The 11,939-nt window shown below is 43.8% G+C and overlaps 1 protein-coding gene across 5 annotated transcripts in view; it reads right to left on the reverse strand.

Moving 5' to 3' along the window:
* Window positions 1–11,939, reverse strand: part of Osbpl1a (oxysterol binding protein like 1A) — a 195,909-nt gene that overhangs the window by 167,163 nt on the left and 16,807 nt on the right. For 4 of the 5 annotated variants that reach the window (XM_031364995.1, XM_031364997.1, XM_031364994.1 and 1 more), the window contains one exon: window positions 11,537–11,611. The exons of the other annotated variant lie outside the window; for it this stretch is intronic. In XM_031364995.1, the coding sequence (XP_031220855.1) occupies window positions 11,537–11,611 (75 nt within the window). The remainder of the gene's footprint in view (window positions 1–11,536; window positions 11,612–11,939) is intronic. 5 annotated transcript variants of the gene reach the window in all.

The raw sequence follows: 11,939 nt of genomic DNA on the forward strand, positions 1-11,939 counted from the left end.
TTCCCTCACCGAGAACCATTCGGTACCTCCCCGAATTCTTATTGATTATTGGCTTTCCTCATGTAGTCAACACTGTAAAAGGCCCTACAGAGAAAACATTTCTAGATTCCAAATAATGAAGGGAGAATGGAAAGCTACTCTGTAGCCTGAGGGCTTGGGAGAGGTACAGCGAAAACCTCACAAAGACAAGGTTCTGACAAAATCGAAACTGAGATCATGATGTTCAATGGGACATGCCCAGTCTAAAGGTCAAAGTAGAATTTCTAAAAGGCCAGGAAAATGCCTGAGGGATGAAGCTTAGAGAAAAAGCAATGACTACATTCCTACTCCTAAGTACAGAAGGCAAGAAGAGCCCAGTGTGAAGTAACTGAGCACTCATGCAGACACACACTGCACAGGGCTTCAGTGTAGAGCACGGGGAGTCTGTCTATAGATGCAGATATCAGAGACCTGAAGCATCAAGGCAGCTCCCAGAAGGACCCGGATGCCTCAAGAAAAGCATGGGGCAGAATCACAGGTTCTAAAATAATCCCTTAGGGAGATGAAATGAAGCCAGAGGAACAGACTGGTTGGCTGAGGTGGAACATTTCCAGAGAAAAGAGAATGTTAAGAAAAACACAGAGAAAGGCCTCCAAGGGAAGAACCATCTCAGGAGCCAGAGAAGCAGCAGGAGACAGACCATGCCGACTCCTCCCAGAGAAGTGCTCAGCTTGTCAGACTGCAAAACATGAAAATAGAAACCCTGAGACTTAACAAACCACCAGCGACATCCCAGAGAATGCAGCTAAGTGATGGCACCAAGAAGGAGATTGGAAAGGGTGCCAGGGAAGTTGAAAGGAGTGGAATTCTTTTAAACTTAGGGCTGAGACAAACTCCTGCTCAAAGCAGGCTCAGTGCCCGCACTATGTAAAGTAGAACACAGCCCCTCACCTCAGACCTGCCATCACTCCTCCATCTTCTTACCCTCCTCAGCCTCTGCTCCCCATTCTTAGTGTCTCCTTCCTCACCTTTCCATTTTTCTCCCTACGTCTGAACAGTAGTCACTGTTGAACATTTATTCACAAATGAAGATGTTTTGCCTCACATATTTCTGGCCAAGAAAGCACTTCGAGCAACTTGTCTGATAAGTCAGAAGACAGAGTCTGTCTGCTGCTCTGGTCTCGTGTCTCAGTGAATGCCCATCAAAGGTGGGGACTGCACAGTCAAGGTCCCAGGAGAGCTAACACAGTCATGTCTGCAGCTGCCCTAAGCCCGCTGTCAGTCACTCCTCGCTGATCCCTTGTGATGCTGTCACCATCCCACAGTTCATTTCAGGTGAAGGAGAGGAAAATCTCACAGTCACAGTGCTTCTGAGCAATTTCTAAGGAGTAGCTCACATCGCATAGCTCTTACCCTGTGAATGAACAGGATTCTTTGGCTTCTAGTATATATCCTCACAGAACTATGCTGTCACACACACTACCAAACATTAGAACATTTCATCACCCTTGGGGAACCCCATGTCCAGACACCTTTCTCCACACCCCCTAGCAACCACTCATCTACATTTGGTCTCTACAGACTCGCCTCCTGAACATTTCAATGAAAGAAACATACAGTGTCCGGCTGTATGCTATGGCTCCTTTCAGTCACAGTTCTGCTTGGGTGTGCACAATACACCATTCCTCTGTTGTTGACTTCCCAGTGCCTGCGATGAGCCACACCTTGCTTAACTGTTAGAAACTGATGAACATTTGGCCTTTTTTGGTCTTTTTGTTTGTTTGTTTGTTTTTTGGTCTGTTATAAATGATGCTGCTAAAAATATTATCATGTTGATTTTCTAAAACTCTATTATAAAGTAGGTTATAAATTAAAAAAAAACACACACACACAAAAATTAACCACACCTAATGGCTAGAAAACTCAATGAATTTTTTACAATTAGAAGAGGCATTTCGAAATTGTAGAGCTTCATATTGTTATGGCTTTCACTTTGCTATGTATTTTTAGGAATTCATCCACTACTTAAAATGAAAAATCCACAAGAGTTATAATTAGAAGAACAGTCAGCTTGAAGTCCACTTCTGCAGCTCATGTCCATTACCTGCATTCACTAATTTAAACATTCACAAAACTCTGGGAGGTATGAACTACTATCCAAGCTCTGTTTAAAGATATGTTTAAGTCTTGTGACTTAAATCTCTGTTTAAATGTCTGAGCAAGACATTAGTAAATGTGTTACATACTTGTAAGAAAACAGCTTAGACAGGTGCACAAGTGTAGTTTATGTACTATGTAAATTCAACAAAGTTCATGCCATAATGACAATCAACAGCCAAGTTCTCAAGTGAGAACCGGACACATAATTGATTTTACTTCTGTAATTGGGTCACAGAGCCATCACAACTGACTTTAATAAATGGAGACTGTGCTGTGTGGATGGAACCTATTGACTCAGTCCTCTGGAAGGGGCTAGAAAGTCAGGCATCCTGAGCTACAGAGGAAGTTCCAGGCCAGCCTAGGATACAGTATGAGACTCAAAAGAAGTTGGAGAAGGGAACTGGATATTTCCTGGAAAAGACGTCTCCATGGCGCTAAGCCTGAGTGCGGCCTATATGAACTTTAAACAATTCTCAACAAGCTGGGACCCCCAGTCTTGGGACTTCAGTGAGCTCTGCCAACAACCTCAATGAGCTTCCAAGTAGCTCTAAGCCTCAGAAGAGAATAGTCCAGCTAACACAATGCATTTAGTCTCCCATCACCCTGAGCAGAGCATAGAGCTAGGCTATGCTGAGTTCTCCTTAAATCCTAATGATAATCTAGTTTACAGCAACCAAACTAATACAGATTAGAAGCCCGAAGGTAAGCAGAGTAAAGTCTTGTGACTTCTGTCAAGGGAAGATGCTCACATGGCTAGTAGCCATGAACATGTACTACCTAAACCCGAAGGCTCACTTCCCAGCTAACCTTTAAGTACGGTCTGGTAAGCGTTCTAGCCAAGGGGACAGGCACAAGTATCCTGCGAGAACTTCAGGCATCTCCTGAGAGACTGTTCTCATACCTTTGCTTCCTCTAACATGATTCCGGAATTTTCTGGCTCTTAGCATATCAGAGATATGATGCCACACTCAGATAAAACAAAGACAAAATCCCCAGGTGTGTGCCTCCTGTCCTAGACTTACCTGACTGGACTTGCATATGGGAAGAATACTGCAATGTGAGTCCCTGTTATTTATGTTCCTCTCCACTGTAACTTCATCTGGAATACTGCCAGTGATTAGACAGCACAGGAATTAACCATGAATCACAACTCTAGACTTGTCCCCTCCACCAAAAGCTCGAAGACCAGCGCCTTCCAGATTCCAACAGGTGACTCCCAGACTATCACTCAAGCAAGATGGTTAAAAGTTATTTTCAAATATGTGAATTCCTCAAAAGCTGATAGGCCAGGCAGCCTTTCCCGGAATGACCATGCTTAAAATAACTGAGGACCCAGGAAATGTAAATTCTACCCCAGGACAATGGTGGACAGGTCTCCCAGGACAATGTAACTGCAGCTATAGACTGACAAGCAGAGGACAAGAGGACAGAGAACTGGAGGGGCTGGGCTAAGAGGGGCATTACACTGGACAGACTGACAAGTAAAGAACAAGAAGACAGAGAACTGGAGGGCTGGGCTAAGAGGGGCACTACACAGGACATACAGCTAGAGAAAGTAATGGCAGAAAAATCTGAAGGGCTTACAAAGATTTTAATGTTCATTATGTAATGATAAATAGAACTAATGAAGAATATTCAAAAAACATTAGGTTCAAAAATAATGAATTATGTAACAAAGAAAACATATATAGGTCTCTATGAGGCTTAATCTAGTATAGTCAGGACAATGTATGTAACTGAAGTCCAGTTACAGATTAAGAGAATGAGAAAGTAAGGAGACCTAGACAGGGATTAAGGCAGAAATAAGAGGAAAAACCACGCTGAGGAAGGGAGTGTTTCTCCTCAGGAGTATAGATGCTGGTGGGCCGCCCATGCTTATACAGGCAGTAGTGCTTGAAATTGGTGGGTTATTTGGAGGAGGACATGATGATAATGATGATAATGATGATGATGATGATGATGATGATGATGATGATGATGATGATGATGATGAAGAAGAAGAAGATGACGACAATGATGATAACGGTGGTTATGCTGATGAAGAGATAATGGTGATGGAGATAGGGAGGAGAAGGAGGTACGTGTTGAGTATGTTGGGGGATGCAAAGGCTGGGGAAAGGATATGATCATGTTAGATTGTAAAAGGAAGTCAAATACACTTCAACTGCTTACCTGGGGCTGGAGAGACTGCTCAGCAATTAAGAGCACCTGCTGCTCTTGCAGAAGACCTGGGTTCACATGACCAATGTGCTGGCTTAGAACAATCTGTAACTACTGGGGATCTAACACCCTCTTCTGACCTCGACAGACAGCAAAACATTCATATACATAATACAAATCATTAAAAAAATATAATGCTTATCTGCCAGAAACAAATAAATAGAAATCTAACATTTAAGAAGAAAGCCAAGAATCGGTAATGTAAGTACTTTATAAACAAAAAAGTTTAAAAACCCAAGGAGCTGCAAAAAAGAATTTGCTCTTGATATGAACCACAAGGCTCAGTTGGAGGGTCACTAGTTTTTCATTATAAAGTGTCTTAATATTAGATGTCATTTCAAGTTAAATATGGGTGCACACAACACACATAAGGAAGAATTAAAGAATGTTGAATACTAACTGACTCAGATAACGCTTCATCATATACATGTGAAAACTCACAAAGCCTGTTCCCTCAGTTAACTGGGTCTTTCAGGGCCCTCCTAGGACTAGAAAACTAGACTGTGTCACTCATTACTGTAGAAACAATGGATGACATTTTACCCACTTGAGAGTATAGGAAATCAGGAGGTCAGCTCCACTGGGGCAGGCCCAGAACAAATGAGCCAGCTGCAGGCAAAAGGGCTCAGTGGGACTGGGAAGTATGGTCCAATGGAAGGTATTGCCCAGGGTATATGAGGCTCTAGGGTTGATCCCAGCAGCACCAAACAGAGTAAGATAAAGAATTCCGTGACAAAGTATGTGCCTAGAGGTCACCTGCTGTTATCTATCCACTTACTCCTTGCCTCAGAAGCTCTGTCACTAACTCTCAATCTGCCCAGCCTTGACTTTCTGAGCCTCCTGCTGGACCATGATGTCATCCACTTGGTCAGATCTGACCACAAATGCTTGGAGCACTGCTTCCTATGCAGTCAGTAAACTCACACGCAGCAGTCTCTCACAAAGGCCCAGACCACAGGGTGAGTACTCGTTAGTGAGCTCCTCAGTGAGGCTCGTATACTTTATACCCACAATTTCCTCTAGTACAGTCCTTGGACTCTGGAGAGATGATTGCCTCATGCGCTTTCTAGCCTTTCATCCTTCATCCAATCTAGCGTGCTCAGTTACTTTAGTCTGTAGCAACTGGGACATCTTGCCATGACTAGGGCCATCACTGGCCCACACTGCTGGGGACTGCCTTAGAACAGCTCAGTTGCTATCGAAGAAAACCAGTGAGGGATGACTAGAAGCTAGAAGTGTAAGACACAATACTACCTAAGCCAGCTTCTGGAACTGAATCAACTTTGGACTATTTAATCAACTATTCACTAAAGGAGAAGTCAAAATCTAGAAGTTAAAATCTTACACTATTCCCAGGCTATTTCCAAAATGGTCACTTTCTGAAGTAATTGTATTTTTAGGAAAGGAGAACCGTTAAACCCAGCACGGACTGTGCTCATTGACAGACAGGAAGTGCCATTAGGACCCTTTGTTGAAAGAAAATAAATATCTCCCCAGCCTAGGTGGGCTCAGTGTCTACATAACCAGGTGGCCTTTTCCCAGTCCCTCTCTGTAAAATTGGTGCAGACAAGTCGGTTCTTGCTTCCATGGCCTTAAAACTGCCTTCTTCCAGCCTTTAGCCAAGGCAAACCAAAAGCCATACCCTATGTAGAAAAGAATGGCAAAGTTAGCACCATCTTTAAAACCCCAGAGAAAGGGCAGGGGTCTGTCAGTAGACCACTATGCAGCATGTTCAAGGTTCTGGGTTTGATCACCAGCATTTGGTTGCTAACGGTCTCCTCCAAGATGAAAACATTCCATCCTGTAGGAAGCTCTTTAAATAGGAAGGTAAAAAAACTCAAAATAGTCCCTGAAACCTCAGAACTTCAGATAGTCCCTAAAACTGACCAGATTCCCTGGCCCCCTCTCTGCCAGAGTAAACAATAAAAGCCGAGTCCCTCTCTGAGAGCTGCAAAGAGGGCTCTGAGAACAGACCAGATTCCTAGAAGCAGTAGGTATTAGTGGAGCATCTGGAACAGGCTTAGACCAGTCACTTAGCAAGGACACTCTCCAACCTGTCGAGCTGCCTGTAGCCTGCATACTACGTGCCAGGTCCCAGCTTTGTGAGCCGTCACCCATGCTAGAGTGGGCTTCAGTGATACAGCTGTTTTGAGTCATTTCTGCTTCAGTAAGGAACCCCAGTAAAAATCCTTGGTTTGTCAAGTTGGATTTTGGTGGTATGCATATTTTGGTCTGTGGTAAGCTCCCTATCTGGAACAAGAAGACACGTGTGCTGTGTCTCCCCAGGAAAAGTCCTATCACACAGCAGTTTACATAACAATGGCCATCAGATACTGTCATCCTGGAGAGGCAAGGAGTCTTGTCAGGCAAGACTCCTGATGGCATTTCCTACCACATTTCCACTTCAGCCACCCGTCCGCCACAACCATGGACACCAGATGCAAAGTAGAGAGAACGACAGGAGACTTCCACGAACCCAACCAAATACAACAGGCTCGATGACAGCCACTCAGTCTCATGTGCTGCTTGCTGGAGAAAGGGATACCTAACCCGAGGTACACAGGAACCGATATGGATAGCCTATTCTTTCCCATCCCAATCAGGAAAAAGATCAAGGGCAGCCTGCATTCACGAAGACAGCAGTATATGTTTCCAGCTCTGCCTCCTCCACTGGGCATCTATGGAGCCTCCCAACTGTCGACCTCATCAACTAGAATATCATTAAAACAAAACCTAGAGGAGCTGTTGTCAATCTTAAGAAGAATCAAGGGACCTTGCCATATCAGGCAATTCTTCTCAGAGTGGCTAATGCCAAGATATTTTCTCAAGAGCAAATAGCAAATAGCTGACAAGATGGTATTTTAGCCAAGCCTGATGACCTGAGTTCCCACCAGGATTCACATGGTAGGAAGAGAAAAACACTTCTGCAGGTTGTCCCGACTTGCCCATGTGTGTGGAGGGCAAAGGTACATGTGCCTCACACATACAGACAAATAAAGAAACAAAGAAAATTTAAAAAGCAAGTACCTGGAAATACAATCCAAAACACCTAGCTAGCATGTATGACTCAGTTCCCCGCACACATGCACGAACAAACATGCACACACATGCATACACACACACACACACACACACACACACACACACACACACACACACACGAATTACAGTGTCAAGAACAAGCAGGCAAAAACAGTCACCATAAAGACTGAACTTAATCATCTGAAAGAAGAACACAGACCTAGAGGAGATGTCTAGCGGACACTATACAAAGCTCTGGCAGCCTGCACGCTCATGTGCTACCTGTTTATCCATTTGCTGTTTGAGGCAGAGACCTCCCATGTACTCCTAACTGGCCTGGAATTCCTGACCCTGCCTCTGCTTCCTCAGGGATAGGATTACAGGCATACATCATCATGTATGATCTTGTTCAATGAGAGCAAGCAGGCAAGGGTAGTGAATGGAAGGGTAACCAGGGCTGAGAGCCTGAGTCACACCCCAGGAAACCTGTCAGGAAAGGTAAAAAATCCAGAATGGACAACAGGCCACAAGGAGCTGCTTCACTTGTGCATCCAGTGTGACCATGGTCCAGCAGCTTTCCCACAGATGCTCCTTCTGGGAGAGGCATGCGGACATCCTGAAGTTGCTGTCCCACAAATGGATGAAGCTAAAAAAGGGTACAAAGATAGGTTGTGGGAGAAGCTTTGAATTGTTGCCAAAGTCCCCTGGAGGAATAAGATCTCCAACTGCAGTTTCAGAGAGTGGCTGGGAGGCAGGCTTTTCCAGCAGCAGCTACAGTGCATGCATGACTCGCAGTCACGCCTCCAGAGCGGGTGTCTCCATTACCTAGCAGTATGGAGCTGTAAGGTGCTGCTCTTCCCCAGTGCTCTGCACAGTGGCTGACCTAGCCTCTGTCCATTCCTGACATCTCCACCCTTCTATAAGAGTGATACCACAGTACAGAGCTGCTTCCCAAGTACAAAAGGCAATGTGGCCATCTCTGTTTACAGTCAGTTTTTGGTGGTGTGTGAAACATCCTAGGCACAGGGGACCCTTACATACACTTCCGATCACATATCACTCCGTTAGGATATACAACTCCTAAGGGACAGTATATGGAAAGCATTTATTTTAAATTTATTGAATTCCAGTAAAAATGAAGGTCAGTGTCACAATCCAAATATTTACTATACTTCTTATGTCACTATTTTAGGCAATTTACAAAAGGTATAAAAACTCTAAAATTATAAAAGTCTCTGAAAAATAAAGACAGGAACAAATGCCAAACAACTGAAAGAATTGTGTTATGTGGATTTCAAACACAGGACACTAGGGGTCGCTAATATACCAAGAAAAGACATGCACTCTTTAAATTTTGGCAGCTGAATTTTATTTATTTATTTCAGAGTACAAGGATTTAAAATAATTTTAGAGTGGGTTTTTTTAACTCAATATTTTATTTAAAAATCACTTAATTTCAGGTTTATAAAATATTTAAAATTATATTTATGATAAAATATAAGATAATTTGTAAATATGTGAGGACAATTAGAAATTAAAATTTATATCTAATCTAATTATACTTAATTATTATATGTATAAGCTTAATAATTGAACATAATAGGACCATGTATTTTAGCTGTTACCTGATCATACTTGGATTTTTAGACTAAGGTCCAATTTAGCATGATCACATATTTAGAGATCAAGAGAGTAGTAGAAATGCCCAAATGAGCGGTTGAGCACAGAGGATGAACTGACGGCTCTACGTGAGTGGGGATGGGCACTGAGATGCGCGCCGCATTCCTGCAGGACAACATGAAATGTGCTAATAGCTTGGGAGCAACATTGCAAAGCCTCATGGGAAGGTTACACACAGCAGTAACTCTAATGCAAGATGTAAGATGAACTGGGTCAGAGAGACCTGGCAAAGGAGAGCTTCCTGCGAAAGGCAAAGACTCACTTCAGAAATAGGTAGACAGGGATCATGAGGGAAAGAAACGGAGACAGAGTGTTCTGACTTCCTAGAAAAAGATGATTAGTCCAGGGACATGGAGAGAAATCATAAGAAGTCAGACCTAAGGCCCAGCCAGGGCCACACGATGTGTGTTAAAAAGTCAGGTGTCTGTCTCAGCTGTAGTTAAGGTTTCACAACTGGCTTACAAGTATCAACTCAGGACCTAAAAAGCAAGAAGAGATTCATTCAGAGCACCCCGACATGCAGGGGGTGGCTGGTGATTGACACAAAGCATCATGAGAAGGATGGAACTGTGGAGCCATGGGACATGTTCTCTAGGTGACAAAAGCCCTTACACAGCTATGTGTCCACAGGAAGCACAACCTCCTTTATAATAGAGAGATTTATGAAAACTTGGGACGAGGTGACTTCTGGCTGCTAGGACACTAAAAGCTCAGGGAATGGTTATCCTGAAAAGAAACCGACTGCACTGGACAAAACTACCCACATGACCCAGGTCCTGGTCCTGGGTGTCCACTAGGGACCCCCAGCCCCACAGCATCGTAAACAGATACAAAGAGCTCTGTAAGTAACACAGCAGCCTCTGTAGGAAATAACCCACAGAACCTGCAGAGAAAAGAGGCTGCCTCCCCTCAGCAGCTCTAGTACTGCTTCAGCTAGCACAGACCTGGAGTTTTAAAACACTGAAGTTAATCCTACAGTTGCACTCTTTACTAGTTCTGAAATGCAGCCCCCTGGAGGAAGTCAAAGCAGTGAAGGATGGGATTGTTCCAGAAGCTCTGTAGGGGAATTTGTTCCCCAGCTGCTCTAGCTTCTAAACGCCATCAACATTCATTGGTTCATGGCTGCTTCCTATGGTTTGTAAGCCAGAAGCATAGCATCTAACTGGACAAACTTCTCTCTGAATCAACTCCTCTTCTCCCTCCCTCTCATAGTTTTAGGGACTCCTGGGATTGCAAAGACCATCTTTCAGGCAGCTGAATAGCAATCTCAGCTCCATGCACAACTTCAAAACCAAACATATTCCCACATACTAAAGACCAGGATACAGACATCTTCGAAGCTACTGCATAAGCACTGGGCTGTGCTGTCATTTGCCCTAACAGAGAGATCCTAAAAATAAAAGAGCCTGAAGAGAGCAGGTTATCTTCCCATACAGTCCCAGATACTAAGGAACACCATTGTGTTCAGGAGACACAAGAGTGGGGCTGTCAGGGAGAAGCAAAGTGAGAAAGGGCTCAACTCTAAGCACTGCCCAACCTAGGCTTACAGACAAAGCCGAAGCCCGGGAGACTGAGTTCTGGATCCCACTGCTACCCAGACACTGGCTGACCACTATGCCATGCAGATGCAAGGTGCTAGGAAAACCTCAAAATATCATAGTTCGTATTTTTAAAACGTCCCAGAAGGGCTAGGAGGGCTCAGAAGGCAAAAGCATCTGCTGTATAAGCATGAGGACCCCAGTTCAAAAACACATCAAAGTCAGGAGCCATTGCATCCAAGCCTGTTACTCCAACACCCTGAGGACGGAAACATGAGGACTGCTGGGGCTTGTGGCTTTCATGGTATCTCTGGGGTCAGTGAGAGACCCTACCTCAAAGGAATAAGGATGACAGAGCAGCACATAGAATTCCTGCTCTGGCTTCACACCCCATACTTGCACACACCTGTACACATGTACTACTGTACATTGCAATACGTGTATAGATGAACCTCTTCACTGTGGTACAAAAGGATTTCCACTGATAAGAAATGTCTGGAAAGGCAACTATTCAGGAAAAAAAGGTAACCTGGGAGTTAGGCAGGGACAGGGAATGAATGTATAGAGGATCCAAAAAACTGAGCGGAGTGATACAAATGTTCCAAAACTGGTTATGTGATGGCCACACAACTGTGTAAATGTACTATAAATCACTGCAATATAGACTCCCCCAAGGTAAACTGAGAAAATGTTAGCCAGACTTTGCTTTTAGGAGATGCAAGGGTGGGGGTGGGGAGAAGGTGGGGGAGAGGCTGGAAGGCTGAGCATGTTCAATCATGAATAGATAAGCTCCTGGCCTCTATGTTCTACCTCACTGTGCAATCTCTGACCCGTAAGCCCTTCTGACCAAAGTGTTCTGTACGCATCCTGATGTTCCCAGGAGCGGGAGAGTGGGAAGGACTGACAGACAGCAGTGACTGCTCTCCCAACCATCTCACCTTCCGTCCCGTGAAGGCGGCTCGATGCAGCGGCGTGTCACCCATGTCGTTTAACATGTTCACTTTTGCACCAGCCTGGCAAACAGGAAAACTTTAAATAACGTCCACACATAAGTAAACACACACACACAAACCCAAAGAATTCCTAAGTGCTTTAAAAATGAAAATAACACTGCTTATTGCCACAAAAAGTAAACTGAATTCATAGCTGAAGTAAGCAGGTCTCACAGATAGGCAGAGCACAAAACCTTTCTTTTTTTTTTTTTTTTTTTTTTTTTTTTAGATTCCACACTTGGATCTATTGATTTATTATAGGTACCTATAATCCTGTTTACAATTTTTTTTTTTGATATTTTCTTTATTTACATGTAAATTTCTCCATTCCCGGTTTCCCCTCCAAAAA

Source organism: Mastomys coucha, unplaced genomic scaffold (genome assembly GCF_008632895.1).
Source record: "Mastomys coucha isolate ucsf_1 unplaced genomic scaffold, UCSF_Mcou_1 pScaffold13, whole genome shotgun sequence".
Classification (NCBI taxonomy): Eukaryota; Metazoa; Chordata; class Mammalia; order Rodentia; family Muridae; genus Mastomys; species Mastomys coucha.